The 21,046-nt window shown below is 36.0% G+C and overlaps 1 protein-coding gene across 4 annotated transcripts; it reads left to right on the top strand.

Moving 5' to 3' along the window:
* The first annotated feature begins 87 nt into the window (after nucleotides 1-87).
* ATAD5 (ATPase family AAA domain containing 5) lies at nucleotides 88-19,161 on the top strand. Of its 4 annotated transcripts, XM_054221897.1 has the most exons (25): nucleotides 88-302; nucleotides 1,151-1,867; nucleotides 2,846-2,943; nucleotides 3,284-3,371; nucleotides 3,951-4,115; nucleotides 4,641-4,782; nucleotides 5,063-5,101; nucleotides 5,256-5,328; nucleotides 5,795-5,976; nucleotides 6,786-6,943; nucleotides 7,255-7,408; nucleotides 7,639-7,920; nucleotides 8,099-8,195; nucleotides 9,708-9,790; nucleotides 9,884-10,029; nucleotides 10,144-10,294; nucleotides 10,776-10,946; nucleotides 11,786-11,904; nucleotides 12,792-12,885; nucleotides 13,085-13,149; nucleotides 14,063-14,243; nucleotides 15,021-15,208; nucleotides 15,507-16,324; nucleotides 17,493-17,657; nucleotides 17,847-19,161. In XM_054221897.1, exons 1-25 carry the CDS (start codon nucleotides 237-239, stop codon nucleotides 17,923-17,925), a joined length of 4,521 nt encoding a protein of 1,506 aa, XP_054077872.1. In that variant the 5' UTR covers nucleotides 88-236; the 3' UTR covers nucleotides 17,926-19,161. The 4 variants fall into 4 exon arrangements, with proteins under 4 accessions (XP_054077872.1, XP_054077870.1, XP_054077871.1 ...); XM_054221895.1 differs by having other exon boundaries at nucleotides 1,151-2,943; XM_054221898.1 differs by lacking the exon at nucleotides 88-302 and having other exon boundaries at nucleotides 1,223-1,361.
* The last annotated feature ends 1,885 nt before the right edge of the window (nucleotides 19,162-21,046 follow it).

The following is a 21,046-nucleotide window of genomic DNA, read 5'->3' as shown; positions in this document are numbered from 1 at the left end:
GCCCGCATCACGTGAGGGCGGAACGCGGCCGGCCGTTGGCAGGGCCGGCGGGTCACGTGGGGCGCGGCGGCACCGCCCCCTTCCGCGCGGAGGTCCGAATCTCGTCCCGCGCGCGCCTTTCTGCCCCTCGCGCCTGTCAGGCGGCGGCCATCGGGCGGGCGGCCGGGCCGCTCCATGGCCACAGCGCCCGCCTCCCCCCGCGGCTGAGGGCTCCGCTCCCTGCCAGCGCCCGGGGCATGGTGGGCAGGGTCGCCGTGGCCGCGGCGGCCGCCTCCCTCCCCGGGAAAGACGGCGAGGCTCAGGTGGGGAGGCGGCGGCGGCGGCGGGCCGGGGCCGCGCTGTGAGGGCGGGCGGAGGGAGGCGGTTTGTCGGGCGGTGTAATGGGGGAGGCCTCAAATGCTGCCCCGGCACTGTGAGGTCCCGGCCCGGCCGGGGCTGGCGCTAGGGAGCCCCCGGCCGGGCTGTCATCGAATGGGAGCACCTCGGCGGAGTCCCCGGTGGGTTCGGGAAGGAGCGTGTTCAGTTTCAGTTGGTGTGACTTCAGAAGAGCTCGGTTTTTAATAAACTAGGAGAGTTATAAAGCTCTTGGTGAGCAGTCTTTCTTGGAATTTTACAGATAAATTCTCTTTTATGGTTTGACTTACGAGATACGAATTCCCCTGTATTCATTTTCTTGAAGTATTTTAAAAGGTATAGTTTTTTCTTAAGATATGCGAGATATTTCCTTTATGGTAGGATCACACATCTTTAAGTGATGTTGCAATTCACTGCTCTACAAATGCTCTGGCGACGGTCTCAATGTAACTAATAGGTAGATCATCTGAACTGAAGTAGACTTTCTAAACTTCAGTATTATGAAATCTCTGCAGAGCTGTTCTGAGGACCTTGTTGTCACTTTAAGTTTTGGTGGTCTCACCAAAAAAAATTATTAAACCTGCAGAATCTTTATCTCAAACTTTAAATGGCTTTTGGAAACATGGAGGTGAAGTTGATGTGCACACAGTCTTAGCACATTGACATGAGTTTTTTTATCCTCTGAAAAAGTCCTAGTGTCACTAGTACATACTGCAGATACTGTAGTGCTTTATATTGCCATGCTAAGTCATCTTAAGTTTTTAGAAACTAAGATTAATGTTGAACTTTTTTATAGCCATGCAAGAAACGGCGAGAGGAAGATACTTCTGTAAAAACAATCACAAGGTATTTTTCACCATTAGCAAAACCAGTGGATAAAGTGTTGTCACCACCAAAACCCAACAATATATTGGATTATTTTAAGAAGACATCCATACCTGAGAAAGCTACGTTACCAGTTGTAGCTGGAGAAAATAAAACACCGTTGGATGTTGATGACAAAGACTGTAAGTCACCTTTTAAACCATCTTTAAAGCGGAAGAGGAAAGGGAAGAGAGTTAATCTAAATAATAAGCTGAGAGAGATGAAAGAATCTGAGAATGAATGTGAAATGGAAATTAGAAGTGATGGCAGCAGAGAAACAGGACTGAAACAGGACAATAATGATTTTATTGCTACTTGTACTTTAGTTGACCAACAATGTGCAAGAGATTTGGGAGAAGATAAAGTGCAAAGAGACAACTTCTCAAATGCTGTCATCTATGGGAAAAATGTGAAGAAAGTTGTTTCTGAAATAAATGGTACAAAAAATAGGATAAGAAAATCAAGGAAAAGGAAACACAAAGTAAATACAGATTTGTCTGAAAGTTGTTCATCTGAAAACCGGGTAAATGAAAAGTGCAAAAAGGAAACTGAAGATAAGGAAAAGGTGGTATCTCCTATGGTAGCAGAGGGCGGTGCTACTATTAGCGATTCCAGTTCTGAAGTTCATAGGGATGATAAGACATCACAGGTAAATAATAGTATAATAACCGTGTCCTTTGAGGACTTTTTGAAGAGTCAGGGAGAAAATAATGTAGATTATGTTGAAGAAGACACAAAGCCAACAGTGGACAATTCTGCTACAGCAAACGAAATGAACAAAAGCGATAGTATTAGTGACCCAGAAAAGTGTGAGGAATCTCAACAGCTGCCACTTAGAACAGTAACTGTCCTCGCACAAGTTCATTCCATTCCCCCCAGATTAGCTCCTTTACATAAGGAGCGAAAAGGCTCTAGGAAAATAGCTTCAATTTTTTTGAAGCAGAAAGGATGTGTAGGGGAAAAAGAGAGCAGCCCACCCCTCTTGGACAATGAACAAACTGAACAGGTTACTCAGAAAAGAAAATCTAATGTAGTTATTGAGGAAGAAGAACTGGAGTTAGCTGTACTAGAGACTGCAGGGTCAGATTCTTTGAAGCCAAAATGTACTCTGGAAGAAAGGAATCAGTTTATGAAGGCATTTAGACAACCAACATCCGATGTGATAAAAAGTGGAGTTAAAAAGGCACCTGGAAAACAAAAGCAAGCCATTGGAAAGTCTTCAAAAGAAAAAGAAGGACCCGAAGATGACATTACTTCAAATAAAGGATTAGAAAGTGGAGTATCAGTAGATTATGTGGACAAATATACACATTCTAGTCTTGAAAACAATAAAACTAAGACCAAAAGACCTAAGAAGTTTCAGAAAAAAGGAAGCAGACAAAGGAAGGCTTCAGAAACTAAGGAAACAAATGTCTCAAATACTAGCAATTTTAACGAACATCCAGGAGCTAATGCTCTTTCTAAGGAAAACACCTTAGAAGTAAGAATTTCGTCAAGTCCAAAAGTGAATGATTTAAGGAGGAGTTTAAGGCAGAGGAAAATCAAAACATCCAAAAATATTACACCTAAAAAAAGCAGGATTAGAAATACCTTTTCTGAAGATGAATTAAGTGGCTCTCCTTTCCAGACTTCTACACCAAAAGCAAGCAAACGATCCTTGAAGAAAAGTAATGTGTATAAAGCCGAGGTGATTACCGTGCCCTTGGATGGAAACAGCCCAATAAGGTAAACATTTTAGAGTGTATTCTACCTTTCTGAACCTTGTTTTACTGCAAGTATTTTAAGAGTAAGACATGATTATAAATTAGTTGGAATGCATACCAAAGCTGCGTGAATACTGATTGTGTTGGGTCATAATACAGAAGAACGAAAAGTTGACTCTATAAATGTGCTTGCACTAGAGATATTAAAAAAAACCAAACCAAACACACATCACCACCACCAACTGGGGGATTGCTTCTGTTTGCAGCACTGTATTTTTAAAGGCTTTTGAAAATGAGATTGAGAGTAACATTTTCCTTTATTTAAAAAGTAGTAATTTTGTAATACTTTTTTCCCTAATTAGAATGAGGTTTACACGTATCAATGCAACTACAAAATCAAATAAAGCCGAAGCAATGAAAAATGAAGAGTTTAACTCCAAAAATATGAAGGTAATTTATAGAATAGTTTGTGTTTCAGTATTTTGTCATTTACTATATGCATATGGTTGTGTTAATAATCAGTATTGTGTGTAATAGTGTAACATAATAAATATGACACTTCTCAGATACCCTACAAAAAGATATTACTGTGATTTATGATAGAATTTGAGATAGCTTCTTGTACAGTTGTACCTTAGATTTTGAAGTATGTTTTATTAGTGTAAATCTACTTTTCATAACATAACAGAAAACACAATAAAATGGTATGCTCATGCTCTGCAGGTTCTCAGGATGGGACATGGTGTTTGGGTTTAGCAGAACAGCTTATGCTAAAGAACGTCACTGCCCACATTTCATTTGTTCTGGGCACAAACTGGAGGATCCCCTTGTAGGGCTCTCACTCCCTTTTGAAAAGTATTTATATCATCTTGGTTTACTCCTTCTTTCCATTCTTTCATTTTTTCTGATGCAAACAAAGTTTTATAAAAATCATATGGTTTTATGAATGTGAAAAATTATATTAATATGTGAAATACTTAGCGAATGTATTGCTATTAATTGCTAGGTACTTTTGTACTTTGTTAACAGATAAGCTCTACTTCTAAAAACATGTCCAAAGCGAAACAGCTGATTGAGAAAGCAAAGGCTATACAGCATAATAGATCAAAGGTTAATGAAGACTTACCAACTCCTGTGCGGCGCTCGTCTCGACAGAGAGCTCTTGCTGAAAAGAAAAAAATACAAGAAAATGAAGTAAGCCTGTATACTTTTGGGGGAGGAATTATTTTGATGGTTTTGTAATTAATTTAAGCAACATAAATGTTTCTACCTTGCAAACATTTCTTTAAAAGGATCAAATAAGGTAGATATCTATGCAATGGTATGGTAATGTCAAATAGCACAGTAACTGCCACGCATAGACTGGAAGGCTCATCCTCGTGCAGATCTAGAACACGCAGCAAGATGGTCACACTGTAGAAGTGACTGTTTTTCTTTCCTAATGGCCAGTAAGACATCTGTTTCAAATGTGTACGTTTTAGACATTTAAATTTAGATGAGAGTAATTCTGGCCTTTTTTTAGATATTGGAGATGTTATTCTATATACTATTTCTGTGTAGACAACAGTAATAAAAATATTGTATAATCTTCAAATTATATTTGCTAACTTCTAAGCACTCTAGCATTTTCTTCAGTTTTCTCAGTACTGATCTAAATTGTATTGGTAATAAATGAGGAAAAGTTGTATTCCTTTCTTATTTTATTTGCTTTCCCTCTAGGACTTGGTAGTCATTTTAGATTCAAGCCTGAGTAATGCCACTACTACAGTGCAGAATGTGAAGCAAAAGAAACTTCGGAGCTTAAATGATGTTTTGGGGAAAAAGCCTAGAAACCTGAAGGTTGTGAAGAAGAGGTCAAATGGTAATTGGGTTTTACTGAATGCATTTATTTCTTAATCCAGTTATTGACTATTATAACATTATTTTATAAAGCTGCTTTTGCAGTACGTTAATCTTTTCTTCTAATTTTTTATATAATATTACAATATATACCTTTTTATAATATGAGTTAATACTGCAGAGGTTGTTTACGCATGCTGCTTTGATTTTACTTCATTCAGAGAAAACTATTTTTCAAAAACTGCCAATAGTGTACCATGTTTTGTTGTGTTCTAATATAAGGATTTTTTTTAATGTTACAGAAAATAATGTCTATGGTGATGAAGTAACTAGAAATAAAGGTATAATGAATTTTGTAATAATAGTCAGCTTTCCCTTAAGAAAACGAGATTCCCAATGTTATTAAATGGAACATATAGATAGTGATCAGAGAAGCAAGGTTAGAATCCTACATCAGTGCTAATCCAATCATGATATTTTTTTTTCTTTCTAAAGGAAAACCTTCCTTCCTAAGCAGAAATGCTCAAAACTCTGCAGGTGAACCAATTGTGATCTTTGATGAAAGCAGGTCAGTTTTCAAGGTTGTGGTTGCTCAAGAATCAAAATATATTTCAAGGTTAATTTAACATTCTCTTACTTTACAAATTTAAATACACTTACTGAAATATGATTTAAATGTTCATAGTTTTTTTTACACTGATCAATATGTTAATCTGCTTGCAAAATTTTGGGGATTTTTGGAGAGCTGCTCCTCAACCATTGTTGAGCCATTTTAGATGGTTAAAAATATAGTTGATGACGGATTAAAAAGAAATCCTAAATTGCATATAAAAATACAAAACCAAAGAGGATTATTTTTTAAATTAAATTCTCTAACCCCAAATTTGAAATTAAATGTAAACTTACATTTAAATTAATTTTAGCAGTTCTCCCAGACTAATTCTAACTTGTGTGTAGAAGTGAACGTGATTAAATTCTGTTGTAAGCCTTACATAGCTGGTAGTTCTAATGATTTTTTTTTTTTTTCATTGAAGCCAAGATGCATCTGAAAATTCTCAAGATGATGATCAGTTCAGAGCAAAACGTGAATTCTTGATGAGTGGATTGCCAGAGTCACTGAAAAGACAGATTGCAAAGAAAGCAGCAGCAATGGAAGCATACTCTCTTGCAAGTTCATGTTTTAAGACCGTTGTCCATGTACAGCAGAAGGATGACTGTAAGCTTTGTTCAACCATTGTGCAAATATATATAATAATTTCTAGTACATCTGTGCAGAAGAAGAAAAAAATTTCAACAACAGAACTTACTATTATGACTGGAATAACTGGTAGTTCCCTCTTGTTTTGTGTTGCAGTAAGAAAAAAAAACTTACAAGCTTCCAGTGAGATAGTTTTGAAGACGCAATTTACAAGTTAAATTATGCTAAAGTAATGTATACATTTATGTGTGACGATGCAAAATTCTTAATATCTAGTCAAAAAAGTTAGTCTTTCAAGTTCCAATTTGGAGAATAAAGATCATGTTGGACTGATGGGGGCAGAAACCATTTCCTTCTGACAAAGGCAAAATATTTCTCAAAAGAGAAAAAACAGCCCATTTCTTTCCTCTGAGGGAGTGTGCTACAGTGTGTTATGCAGGGCCACAACAGAAAAGCAGAAGGTAGAATAGCACTTTAACAGAGTTTATATTGCAAACCAATAAACAAACAAACTCCTTGATGAGCATTTGTCCAACAGAGACTTGGCGAGGGCACAGGTTATTTGGAGCAAACATTGCCAAGAAGAACTTACTGGAAAAACGTTGTATCCAAAAAGGTCCAAATTTGTTCTGCTTGTGGGAGGTGGAATTACTAAAGGTAAAACGTTGATGCAGTGTAGGTTAAATAAGCTTGGCTTTGACATGATAAAGCTGTAGTTAAAAAAGCATTTACTCTTATTTGCTGTAGGATGTTTTTGTTTGTGAGTATCTCTGTTTTGTTAACAAAGGTCTCCTCTTGTTGCGTTTTTGGTGGGGGTTCTTTTGTAGGTTATCCAATGTGGAAACTGAAATCACCATCGTGTCCTCTATTAACTAAGCTAAGGAAACTGAATACTGAAGTCATTAACGTCACAAAAATAACTCTCTCTCTTGGTGAATTTTCTACTGTGAATTCAAAACTAACTGGAAACTGTTCTGCGCCTGTGGTTAGTACTTTAAAATAGAGGCTTGTGTTACAAGGAAAATGAAAAGAGCATTGAAATTGTTTTGTTACTTATTAGGACTTCTGTTGTTTTAAAAAAATCTTGGAGTTTGAATCTGTGTCAGTCCTGGATTATTTTTTTTCTTGTGTGTGATTTACTCATTCTGCATCGTTATATTAGACAGTTCTCAAGGCTTTCTGTTAATTTCTGTGTTTAACAAGATAGCTACCCGTTTAAATGATGCAAAACTGTCGTTATTCTCTGTAATATTTTTGAGTAATAATTTTTTTTTTTTGTGTATGTATGTATTACAGTTTTCTGGCCACCGACCAGTTTTTCCTGAAACATTCAGGGAAGATTTACTAGATGAGATCATGTCTTCTAATTCTGAATTTCCAGTGAGAAAATATTTCTACAAGCTTCTGAAAAAGCAAACTGAACGTTTGGTTTTTGAAAACAGTATACAAGGTTAGTAATCTACGTAGGGAAAAATAAACTCATACTCTGTCTGGCATAAAAACGCAACTTGGAATTTCTAGGAGTGTTTCAGTGAAGGAATACTGTTGTTGGAACTAAATTGTTCCTTGCATTTTAGGTAATTTTGACCAAATTCTTCAAATACGGCTTAAACAAACATATAGTTGTAATGGACATAGCTTGAAATTTTAAAAGGATGTAATTTTTTTTTTTTTTCTTAGAAAGCAGAGATGGCACTGCAAATTCTGAGGTAAATCAGAAACATTCTGACAACTGGAAGGAAACTAAGAGGAAAAGGAAAGAAACAGAAGACCACAAATCAAAAAGAAGAAAACAAATTGAAGGTAGAGAGACTGAAATAAAATCCAGAGTTTCCAGGAACCTATCTGGAGAAACACAAGCAGAGACAGGACATGCAAAGCATTTGGGAAAAAACAAGACCCAGAAACCAGATGTTATGACAGAAGACACTGAATATTTATCAGAGCCAAATGCACTTTCAGGTAACTGCATTTCCTGTATGATTTTAATTCTCTTTGCATTGGGGGAATGTATGTATGATGTATGTCAGCTTTGCCCTGTGATGCAAAAATCATATCTAGTCTTAATGTTCTACTAGACTTGATGAACTCTTTTGCATGAAGAACCATTCAAAAATGGATAATTTTTTTTTTTCTGTAGGTGTTGAAAAGGAAGACATGCTCTGGACAGAAAAATACCAGCCTCAAGATTCCAGTGAACTTGTAGGGAACAAGAAAGAAATTGAAAGGCTACACAGGTCAGAAGTGGGAGTATGGATCCACTCTTAAAATAACTCAAAACATCAAGATTATGCTCAAAGAAGCAAAGTCAGTTATTTTACACTGTGCTTGAATAACACTTCCAGAGTGTATGTTTGCAGCCTTTGCTTTGGTTTACTTCCAGAAAGTTGCAAAAACCAATTGTCAGTTGGTGTAAATGATCTTTTGGTCATAGTTTCTTTTACTGTAGTACCTCAGTAGCTTGTATGGTACAAAACAAAAACACACCTGAAATGCTACATTAGGCTGTGGGATAGGATGAAATACTTACTTAACTAATACCCTTAAAATTTTAGTAAAAATTATTTTTGTCAGGTTATTTAAGCTTGCACACTATGAATGAGGGGTAGCAACTTATCAGTACTTGGCTATACTTCCCTACAAGCATTCCTGATCCTGATGTTACCTGAAATAAAAGCCCTCGAAATCAAAAGTAGTTTAGAGAGGAGATATTGCTTTATTCGACATCAGAGGCTAGGGGGAAAAAACCCACAATCTGGCACACCTTTCCGGGGATATTCGCCCATTATTTATACACAAAATATTCTCATTATTCTGCCTACCTAATACATAACTCCACCTAGGCTTACATATTCAGTAGGATGACCTAATAGTCTTTTTGCCCATGTGTATCAAATTCTGCTGCATCAGCAAAACACTTCTGCACAAGTGTTGAGTGTCTTGGTCGTTTGGGTAAGGAGACCCTTCCTCACATTATCCTTTTAAGGTATTGAGTCATCTCAGGACAGTAAAAGTTTGCTGTAAGTTTGCCAACTTCTTGAAGATAATAAGGATGGTCTTTGAAGTAGCCATAACTCTGTCCTGATTGGTATAGGAGAATGTACTTGACGTATAGAAGAACCTTGGAGTGATTAACTACTTCTTGTTATTCCATCCTTGGTGATTAACTACTTCTGGTTGTCTCCTCATTATCGCTATCTGTAACATCAACTCAGTGAATAACTATTTCTACACAGTAAGAAGGTCAGTAATTAGCTATTTTCTCACACAGTAAGAAGGTTAGTAAGAAACAATTATTTTAGAAACAAAGCAGACGCCTGCCTTCGGTAACACTGATGCACTGCCTCTGCTTTTGACAGTAATTTAGCACTCAAGTCCATCTAATATATTGTTCTTTCAGTTAAATTTTCTGTATAAGTTAAGCAGAATTTAAAGCTCCATCTGACAAAGAATGGTAAACTATGAATGACAAAGCATTTTCCATAGTTTGTGAAGTAGTTCACCAAGTGACTTGTTTTTATACTGATCAACTAATAGAACGGAGAATGAAGAAGGAATCCTTTTTTACAAGAGAATCAAACAAATCCTGAACAATTTAATTATTTTTTTAATCTGAAAGGACTTGATAAGTTTCTGAGAGGGATAACACGTGGCTTATGTCCCCTAGTATTATGTTCTGTTTCATCTGAATTTGGTTTGCTTTATTCAGCCGTAACTTTTATTTTTTGTTCCATTCTTTCCTTTTATAGTTGGTTAAAAGAATGGAAAAAAAGAGCTGATTGGGAAGAAAAAAGAAATCAGAAAGGGGAAAAGGAGGACAAAGAGCATGAAGGTGCTGATAGAATTAAAAATAATATACATAGCTTCTCTTTGTTAAACTTGGCATAAAAATGACATGAATCCTCTCTTTTAAATAATTCTACAGATTCTTTGGACAGCTTTGACTTTAAAGATAATAAATCTGATATGGAGGAAGAGACTAGCCTTTGCAATACAGTTCTGATAACGGGCCCACCAGGAGTGGGGAAAACTGCTGCAGTATATGCCTGTGCTCAGGAGCTGGGGTTTAAGGTTTGTGGAGTCCTCTCCTCAGTGCCATTTTTCTTATTTGTAACTCATGATGTGAAAGCATTTGTAATACAAGATGTCTACAACTTTTTTAATGAAAATTAAATACCATTGCAGATATTTGAAGTCAATGCCTCTTGCCAGCGCAGTGGTAGACAGATACTGTCTCAACTAAAAGAAGCTACTCAGTCTCATCAAGTGGACAAAAAAGGCATTAATGCACATAAGCCTTGCTTTTTTAACAGTTGTAGCAGTGCCAAGTCACCAAGTAAGTTTCACGGTTATATCTGGGGTTTTTGTTTGGTTGGGGGTCTTTTTAGGTTGGTGCTTTGTCTGGTGTTTTGTTTTGTGGTTGTTTTGGTTTTTTAAAGAACTGAGTTACCAAAGCAATTTTTAGACATCAGTTGTTTAAAAAAAGATAACAAATCTCAGTTTATCTGGCCATATTAATAAGAAATGCTCTGTTGGTTAACACAACTACGTACCAAATTAATGATTTTATCAAAATGACAGACTCTTGATTATCTTAAGTTATTTCTGTAGTGGTGGAGTAAGTGCTATGGTACTTGAATAGAAAGTTGAACAGAAAGCATTCCCTGTAACAGGAGAAAAGTAAAATAAGTAGAAATCAGCACAGTAAACCTGTCCTGTACTAGACAGAAAACTGGGATTTGATCTAACTTTGCCTGATAAATGTCAGTTTGACCTTACGTTTCCAACTTAAGTTTAATATAAAGCATATCTTGCAGAAAAAATGTATTCTCCAAAGAAAGTTGTTTCACCAAGAAAACCTCCACTGTCACCAAAAGGAGCAGGATTAAAACGAAACTTACCCCCTAAAACACTTGCAAACTATTTCAAAATTTCTTCCAAACGTAAAGGTAATGATGGAGCAGTAGCGTCTCAAGAAAAAAATAAAGGTAGGTTATCGCTATTTAATAATTTGTTACCTTCGGAGATGGAAATGCTACTCTGTACTACGGTATATGCGGAGCTGCGTGAAGAAAAGAGTAGAGCACGCTTACTACACTCTAAGTGCTGCCAAGGGTTACTTTGTGCATCTCAGATACCCTTAACTACATAGGAAGTAGTCATTACTCTGTATTACAGGAGAGTTAACAAGGGTACAGACTACTTGAAGTTCAGTAAGCTTTCCTTAGTTGTTTGGTTTTGTTGTGGGTTTGTTTGGGGTTTCTTCAGAGCATTTAGACAAGAGAAGATAAATTAAAAACTATCTCTAGAAAAATACACCTTTATATTACCTCAGTGCCTGTTTCAGGCTGGTGTGGAATGGTCATTGTGTTAAGTGGGGTGTATATACATATGTATCAAAATTACTGACACGGAATTAAGAGGTGCTGTAAAGCAAATAAATGTTTGAGGAATGTATGAGCAAAGTGCTGGGCTGAATGGGGGTAATCGAGTCTAGTCCTTTTCACGCAATCATATTGCATTGTCTTGAAGGACTTGCATCGTCTCTGTGCCCTGGAAATACAGATTACAAACAGGTTAGGTGCAGAATTAATTTTACAAATAGTCATCCCTTCACCAAACACAGCTGAATTCACAGCAAATTTCTTGCAATTTTTTTAAACGAGACATCAGAAAAGGATGTGGGTCAGATTTCTAAGTTTTTGTGTCAGTGTAGATTTTCTTAAGCTGTTTGTGCATGGGGTGTTTTTGAAACCAGTGTCTAGAATGCATATTAAACGGTTTCAGTCCTCCTTTACTTCCTGCTCAATTCTTCGCCCATCTGCAGGAAATACTCAGAATTCAGGTGAAGAAAAGAAAGACGCTCAGATTAAGTCGATAAACAAAGAAGTAGAAGGAGGAGAACACAACAGAAAAAGTGCAACATCTCTCATTCTTTTTGAAGAGGTAAAATTAATGTGAAGTACATTGATGTGTCCTTTCATTATGTTTAAAGAGTTTAACTTTTTTTTCCCTTCCTCCTTGAGACTTCTAGGTAGATTCAAGTGTAAGGATTATCACCTATTTAAAAATTAATTCAATGTTTAATGATTTTATCCTTGTGAGTATTTTTTTTAATCACAGATTGTTATTTTTCAAAGTTATTTCAAAAGATAAATAAACTATCGTCTATCAGCAGTTGTTCACTGTTGGAACAGTTTGCAGGATTCTGCTAATTTAATTCCTTTGATTATGCCAAAAGTCTTGGTTTATAATTTTACACTACTTGTATACACTGAGACACTTTAAAAGTCACCATTAACACCCCAGTAATTACAGTATCTAAGCCCACATTAAATTCTTTTTTTTTAACCTCTTGCCCAAAAATGTCTTTGAGTCTTAAACTAAGAATACAAAATTGCAGCCAATAATGTAATTTTAAGTAAATAAAAGAGGTATAGCAGTGTTGCCAAATGTGGGTTGATCCTACAGATCACTGGTGCAATTCTATTAAAAAGAAAAAAAAAAACAACCCAAACTTCAAAAGCCACCTGGACATGGTCCTGGGCAGCCTGCTCTAGGTGACCCATCTTGAGCAGGGGGGCTGGACATGTTGGCTTCCAGTGGTCCCTTCCAGCCTCAACCAGCCTGTGGTTTTATAAGCTGCAGCACAGAAGACTATGACCGAAGTGTTGTGTGACCTTTACCTGAAGCGTTTATACTGTCACTGCCCGCTTATGGTGAAGAAATCTGTATTTGTGTTGTCTTACTCAGTTGTTAACAGTGTGACTCCATTCACAGCTTGTAGCTATTGTTAAGCTATTGATATTTTGCACTTCATTTGTTTTCTATAGGTAGATATAATATTTGATGAAGATGCAGGATTTCTAAATGCAATAAAGACATTCATGGCAACTGCAAAGAGACCTGTAATTCTTACTACCAATGGTGAGTAGTATTTTAGGCTTTAAAGATGGTTGAAATGGTGATGGCTGAATACAGCTCATAAAGGTAAAATTAAATGAGTTGAGGCTATAAAGCGAGCATTTTAGTATTTGAATAAAGATATCGGCTGCTCTAACGGATAAAGAAAACAATTAGTTTAGAACATAATGTTGTGACAGTTCACTGATATCTCTTTATATAGATCCAACATTCAGCTTAATGTTTGATGGCTATTTTGAAGAGATCAACTTCAGAACCCCTTCCTTGGTAAGTCTGTGTTTGGAAATGCAGATAAATACTAAGCAAGTTACTGTCAGTTAAGTTTGAAATTTAAATGTTGGTGTAGGTTTATATTTATCTGATGTAATATATCTGTTTCATCAGAAAACTTTTGGGGGGGTTTATGCAAGGATGTATAGGATGTATTTATCTTTACATGTAGAACTTTTTTTACTAGCGTGGAAGGTTTATTTTCTTAACTGTTTAGTATTTCAGAGAATTACAGTAAGAACATCACTTCATTGCTTAATTTAGTTTTTAGAATGTAGTAAATAATTTCATAGTGATATATCTAATAGTTCTGATCTGAGGGCTGACTATGCCAGTATTGGTTCACTTATTAAAAAATATAGGAACTATTCTAGAAATATTATGAGTCATTCCTTTAATGTAAACACTAGTATTCTGTATAGCAAATTGTTTTGTTTGCAGCTGTGTATTATACAGAAAATCTAAATAAATGAAAATCAGAAGGCTGAGAAGGGGATTTTTTTTAATGTGAAATTGAAAGTCTTCTGGACTACCAGACAATTGCAGGGTTAAAAGAAAGAAAGCAAAACATTTCAAGTGAATGTAGCTCACTAAAACCTCTTCACTGGCGATGAGAAGCAAAGCGTACATGGTTTCAGGAACACAAGCAGAATGTGTTTTGTTTGGTTTTAATGAGTTGAATTTCTAAGTTTAACTTAATTCTTTGACGTGGACTGTTCAGATTTGGTAAAGTATTCTGCTTTTTTATAGAGGCTTTAATGTAACTGTAATCTAATTTAATAAACTAATTTTCTGTATTAAAAGGAACAATGTATTGCAAGCATAAATAGAATAATTTGCTTCTGTGTGACTTATTGCAGTCTGATTGGTAAGAGTTGTTTTCAGTGGTCTTTGTCTAACTTTTGTTTAGATAAATGCTGCCAGCTATCTTCAGGTGCTGTGTCTGGCTGAGAATCTATGGACAGATGTAAAAGACTTAGCTGCTCTGTTAACCACAAATAACTGTGATATCAGACGAAGTGTTCTCTACTTACAATTTTGGATTAGAAGTGGAGGTGGATGCTTGAAAGACAGATGTTTGGCACATCACGGTAGGTTGATTTAATTTAATTTAAAGAATAATTCTTCATCTTAACATGAATTTGATTAAATCAAACCATTCTTAGACATGTATGATAGATGGTAACTTTCTGTAAGACTCCTAGGGTTTGGGTTGGGGTTTTTTTTTTTTGGCTACTTCAAAGCTTTGTATATATGCATAAGAAACTAAAAGTTTGATTTTTTTTTTTTTTTATTGCATTTGGTCATTATCCATCATTATGGTAATTAATTCTCCCTTTCCTCTTCTTAGTAGCAAAATTGGGCAAAGCAGGGAGCCAGTGGTAGTTTCCCTTCAACCCAGAGATTGCAGTTCTCTATCCATTTCGTTGAGTTGTAGGTAATTCACCTAGAAGAAGCAGAACTGAAAAAATGAGAAGAATGGGACAGCTAGCAAGCAGGCAGCAAGGGCACGAACCTGGTCCCAAAGGACACAGGAAGAGTATTCTCAGCAGGAGCGGGTGTGTGAGACGGCGTGTGAGCGAGCGACAGAGAGAGACTAGTAGGGCATAAAAGGAAGAATGGGCTTTTCAAATGGTTACTGGCAAAGAAGGGAGAGCGGGCAGATTGGTAACACTTTAAGAAATGAAATGGGGATGATGCACGGGGATGAGGATGACTAATTTCAGTTATGACATTAATTCAGAACTGTGGCAAGAGGCAACAGTTACAGTACCCTTTATAAAAAGAATTGAGGCAAAGAGGGGAAAAATCAATTTTGTGATGCAATTTGTTTCTTTTCAAGTAAAGCATGTGTTATCTTTGTGCAGGAGGAGATGAGATAAATGAAGCAGATCATGTAATTTGTTCTGAAAAGACTACTGATTCCAAGATTGATTTTTCTCAAGCGGATGCACATCTTCAGGAGTTTCCAAAATGTGATACAGGCTGTGTGGAGACATTGCTTGGCCTTAAGAATATCCTGTTGCCTTCAGAAGATTTGTTTACATTTCTTAAGGTACTTTTGTAGTTGACTAGCTAATACTTTGAATGATTGTCAGGTAATTGAGTGTAGGATCACTATGAATAGCATCTTCTTAGAAGCTAATCTCTTTGAAAAGATTTGTTGTAGAAATCAGGGGATTCTGTTGTTATGAAGCAAAATCTGAACTGGGGCAGTCTCCTGCAAGCAAAACAGCCCCTCACCTTGTACACACAAAGCCAGGAATATGAGATTTTCTGTAATAACACTTTTACTTCAAAAAAAAAAAATCCTTTAATGTATTGATAAATTTTTCACAATTACTATTTTACAGCACAAAATCACAACCATGGAGAAATGGAATAAATTGGTGCAGCTCCTCACAGAATTCCAGATGAAGAAAGTGGATTTTATATATAGTAATCTTGAACTTATTCTTCCCTTACCAGTGCAAGTTCTTTCAAACCAATCTGAAGCCTCTAACTCAATACTTGAAAGGACTACCATAGTTTCTTCGAAAAACAGATCTGCTAACAACTATCGCTCTGGAAAAAAGTCTAAAAAGATAAAGAACCAGAAAAGGCTTGATGTATTGGATGATAGTGACTTATTTGATACTGGACTGAACTATTCAGCTGAATTCATAACTTTGCCATCGGATAGTCCTACATCGTGTGCTGAAGTGCATAAAGAGGAATCAAAATTGTTGATGAACAAAGAAGAAAAAGAAATGAAAATTAAAACCTCAGCAAACGAGAAAAGTTCTGCTCTTGTTTTTCAGTGTCTGAATTCACTGACTGAATTTGTGGAGAACATGTCTTTCTTGGATTGCTGTGTAAACGCTAACACCAAGGAACCACTGGAGTTTTCTAAAGAGGAAGGATTTAACTGGATGAATGGCAAAATCAAAAATGGCCTTTGTGATGAATTCAGTATAGAAAATACTGATTGGTGGAGTTCCCAGAGCTGTAGTGAAATAAAGGCAGCTATTGAAGCTCTCAGTTTTAACAAATGTTTTGTTAGTATTTCACAAAACTTGGAATCCTCTTTGAGTACCAGGAAAACACCTGAAAGTGATCAGCTGGAGGGACTGACTTTGCACATTTCAAACACAAGAAATTGTGTATCCTTCAGTCAGTCGGCTGATTCAAGGTAAGACTTTGCTAATATGTCTGGAATATAATGTATTTGTCAAGAAAAGCATTTCAGAGGGTGTAGGACTGTTTCAGATACTATATACACACATTCATACCAACATGAATGTTGTCAGTATGTCTCAAAACACTGGAATACGTTGTTCACTTTGCTTGCATAAGCTTAAGTTAGCTTCCTGGCAATGTGCAAAAAGTGACTTTTCTTGTTTGAATAGGGTCACTATAATGTTGTTCAGGAATGGTAGCCTTTATTAGTCTATTTACTTTAAAAACGAACAGACAAATGCCACTACCACACCCAAAAGAATAACAAAAGCCTAAAGGAATGGCTTTTTCAAGACAGATGGACTGAAATAGATTCTGCAAGTACTAGACGTGAAATTTTTCATCCAGTGCCTGGTCATATTGAGCCTGTATTAAATGCATAGGTGTTGCTCAATGAAGACCTAACAAAATTCAGAGCAAAGTTATTGCATTTTTTGGCAGTAACTTATGGTAACAAAGAATAACAAAACCAATAACCTTTAATATATTATAAAAGATCAAAGAATACATTGCTGCTAGCAAGTGTGGATATGAAAGACTGTTTTTAACTTAAGCAAGCTGTCGTACCTGATACGGGCATAATAGGTGAATAAAACCTATTCAAGTGTCTGAATAGGAAAATAGGTTAGACTCTCATTTATGTAAGTCACTACCCACAGGAGCAAAGTCAAAATGGATCTATCTATCTAACCTGTGACCAAGTTTGGTCAATATATATGACTTACACAATGGATCTGATATTGACATTCTGGCGAATACCAATCACAACACTTTTTATTTTTGAAGACCACAGATGCTTTAGGTTATACTGTCTGGCAGATGTACTAAACTTCACATACATAATTAGATTGTGAAGACCTCGCCAGATTAGACTCCATAGTTAAGCTAAGAGTATTGGCCAAACAAACTACTGTCCCTCATGCTTTTGTCTGAGTGCAGCTTTGTGATGCTGTGTAAGCAACACACAATCAGAAGTTGCAGGAGTCCAGTCCATTGGGATGTGGTTTTGGACATCAGTATGTTTAACAGAGTTTTAAACATGTGGATTTGATCTTAAAGCAACAAAAAAGGGACTGCACATTCTTGAACAAGAAACAATAAAGCTTCATTCTCCATTTTAGTATTCACAAAAAAGCACAGAAGAGGCTGGCGGTCATCAGAACTGTATTTTCCAGAAGTCCTTCAAACCTGGGTAATAAGCAAGCTAGCATACTTGAATACCTCCCCACTCTTCGCAGTATCTGTAGGTCTCAGAAGCTTAAAGAGCAAGGGAAGACTAAAAGAAGGTAAGTTTGGGTTTTCCTAAATCTTGCTACACTTCAATATACTAGGTAGTTAAGAATTATAATAAAATATTTTGTCAAATAATCCTGGACAAGAAGGGTGAACATTTGCTTCTCTAAACAATAAAAGTGTTGCCTCGTATTTGGAAATAACTTTGTCTCCTTATGTCACTTTTACTTTTCTTTTTACAGGTTCTTGCATTATCTTGAAGGGATTCATCTCGAAATACCCATACAAATGATAAACAGTATGTCTTTGGACTTCCCTTAAAACTGCTAACACCAGAAATACTTTGTGCCTAATGGTGGTATTCTCACCTTATTTTGATTTTTATATTTTTTTACCACATTATTTTATTGTATATTCAGAGCCATTTGTATATTAAATTTCTATAAGTATTTAAGATAATGTATATATCTATTGTCATGATATTTTGCTCTCCACAACTGAAATGTGGGTTGGTTTGGTGCTTGTCCAGGAAGTGCATTTATAGTACTAAATGCACAAACTAATCAATGGGGATGACTACATACTGTCTTTCTCTGTAGTTTGTGTATCACATAGCAAGAAGTCCTTCTGTAATGAGCAACTGTCACAACTTAAACAGCAAAGTTGCTTTTTTCTGAGGAGACTGTTTTATTAAAATAAGATTGTTTCTTTCTGAATGTGTAGTGAAGTGTTAAATAACGGGGGGTGGGAGGGGGCACAGAGAGGATGTAACAAGTCTTCTAAAATGGAAATGACTAAAAACCAGCTCTTCCCAATAACGACTGGGTGGCAAAGTCTTTACAAAGCACTATGCCTCGATGTACATATATTTGTTTACATTGGTTTAATTTCATTATTTACAGCTGTCAGATCTGCATGTTAATCTCCTAAAAAGGTAGAGAAATGATTACCATAGTTCAAGATAGACTCAGAGATTAGGCAAGATTCTGTAAATAACAATTATTCCAGTGTTACTTGGTTTTAGTAATATTTAACTATTTCTAGTCTTGTATATTGTGTTCTATTTTTGTACTTCACTTTGTATTTGACAAGACTTCAGCCTGATTATTTGTGATTGAATCTGGTTTTATATGACAATAAATTTGTGAGATTTTGCTACAATTCTGAATACTTCTGTTGTATGAAAAGTAAGACTCCTAAAACTTAATGGTTTTCAGTCCATAAAGATTACGTTTAAGGGTGTCTTAACTGGAAATATTTCAACCATGTACTTTTCCACCTTTATATTGCAGTTGGACTGTTTCTCTTCCTCAGACTGACTCAGATTGGTGCCATGCAGTGGTATTCCACTTACCTCAGTGTTTCTGTAATAATAAGGAAGGGCATTTTTTTAGTACGTTCTGTTCTCATTTTGTATTGTTCACATTTTAAATATGTTCAGGAATGAGAAATATTTATGAAAACAGTAAATTATTTTAAGCTCTGCATTGTAGATAGTAATCTTTTATACTTTACTCTTTCAGTAGCCCAGAATTATCAAATAAGAATTAAATAAAGTGGTGGCTGTTAAAATCTAAATGGGTTGTATTGTTGTGTCAATGGTCTAAGCAACTCCCGTACATTTTTGTAAGAACAAATAAATTTTAAAAATTTTAAAATTTTTAAATAAGAAAGTAAAAGGATGTCTGTGCACTGCTTTATAAAAGCAATCTCAATCTAACTCGATTACAGGGAAACAGGCCCTATAAAGTATTATTATTTTAGGGAATTCATGGGTAATTAAAAAGACATAAAGTAGGTATCAATGGGAGTCAACTTCCATCCTTTTAAAGTCAAATCTCTGGTTCTAATAATTGCCTTAAGAATTTTTTTATAGAATCTCCAGGCTATGTTGTCCAAACAGTAAGGTGGAATTCAAGTATTTCACTTCTTGATAAGACAACTTGTGTGCAATTAGGACATAAAAATAGTTTGAATGCAAGATAATCTACTTAAGATTTATTTGAACTCTGATGAGCTCAAGTATGACCATCTTTTGTATGCTAGAAGAAAGCACATGTTTCTATGAGGGATGGGCTCATCTTGAGGAAAAGAGATCTGGGGCTGGTTGTGATTAACTCAGCTTAAAAGGAAGTGCTCCACAAGATCCATGCCAGTACTGCGGAAGTCTCCTACCTTTGATTCAAAATGCGTTCCTGCAATAGTTTGGGCGCTGTTTAGCAGAAAACGCCTTTTCTTCTAAAACATGAACATCAGCTTCTGGCAGCTTGGAAAGGAAAAAGGCAAAACCCGTGCCTGAATTCAGTGAAACCAGAAGTAAAAAAGCCCTGGAGTTTCACAATGACTCTACACCCTGTTTAAGCAGTAGTTATTGCTAAGTGTACAATAATTTAAATACAAAAAAACCCCAACAAACATGTTATTCTTGTTGAAATCTCAGTCAAGTTTCAAACTTTTCTTTCTTTCTACTGTCATTCCAGCATTACTTTCTAGAATGCAAATGAAGTTGACATTGTTCTTCAATCCCATGAGTAATATAGAAAAAAGCAGTTAAGCCTTCGTGTGTTCTTGCAAGCAGGCACTGTGTTAATACTAATGCCGAGTGGAAGTAGGATGGAAGGATCCCTTTATAAGCAGGACTGTCCTCAGTCTTTGTAAAAGCCCTGAAACAGGGTAAGATGTATCTTGAGGACTGGGAAGGACGTGTCCCTTGCAAATCGCAGGGAGACCCTGAAGCTCAGCCATCCGAGTATGAAAAATGTAAGAAAAATCATGGGGCTACTCACCAATGCTGGGTTTCTCTTTTGGTGGTGGGCTTATAGGTTGTCTTGAACATAAATAACCATTTTGCAAATGGTCATACAGATTCTCTTTTATATTTTACAGGATTTGTAAGAACACCACAAAAGCTAGCAAAAGAGCTTCAGTGTGTGGCTTGTAAGAAAATTATCTCTGGGAAAAATTAAATCCATGTTTACAGTCTAGTATACAACAGTTCTCAAAGGGTAAGTGCTGAAAAGAGAGCTTTTACGTAGGTAGTTGAACAACTCAACTTTTCAGATATTCTGCTGTGGTTTATTTTATGATGTCCCAATATTTAAAAATAAATAAAAGGTATAATGCTATTTAGTGCCTGAAAAGCTGGAAAAAATGTGTTAGTACTTTCAGCTGATAATACATCTCTAGTACAGTATTTCATCATCTGCAAAATAAGTAACTACACTGTTTTGGCAAGATTATACGTAAACTTTACTAAAGAAGAATGGCCATGTTATAGTGCACTACAGTAATGCAAGTTAACTATGCAAATTAAGTTTAGCTTGAAACTACTAAAATGCAAAATATTTGAATATCTCTTAATCTATTTCTGATTTAATTAACCTTCTTGAAAATCTTTCCCTCAACTGAATTTTTTCTCTTGCCTTTTTCTTTCCTTAGATAA

This window comes from Rissa tridactyla, chromosome 15, assembly GCF_028500815.1.
Source record: "Rissa tridactyla isolate bRisTri1 chromosome 15, bRisTri1.patW.cur.20221130, whole genome shotgun sequence".
Lineage (NCBI taxonomy): Eukaryota > Metazoa > Chordata > Aves > Charadriiformes > Laridae > Rissa > Rissa tridactyla.
The sequence above is the reverse complement of the archived record's forward strand: the minus strand, read 5'-3'. Positions and strand labels throughout refer to the sequence as shown.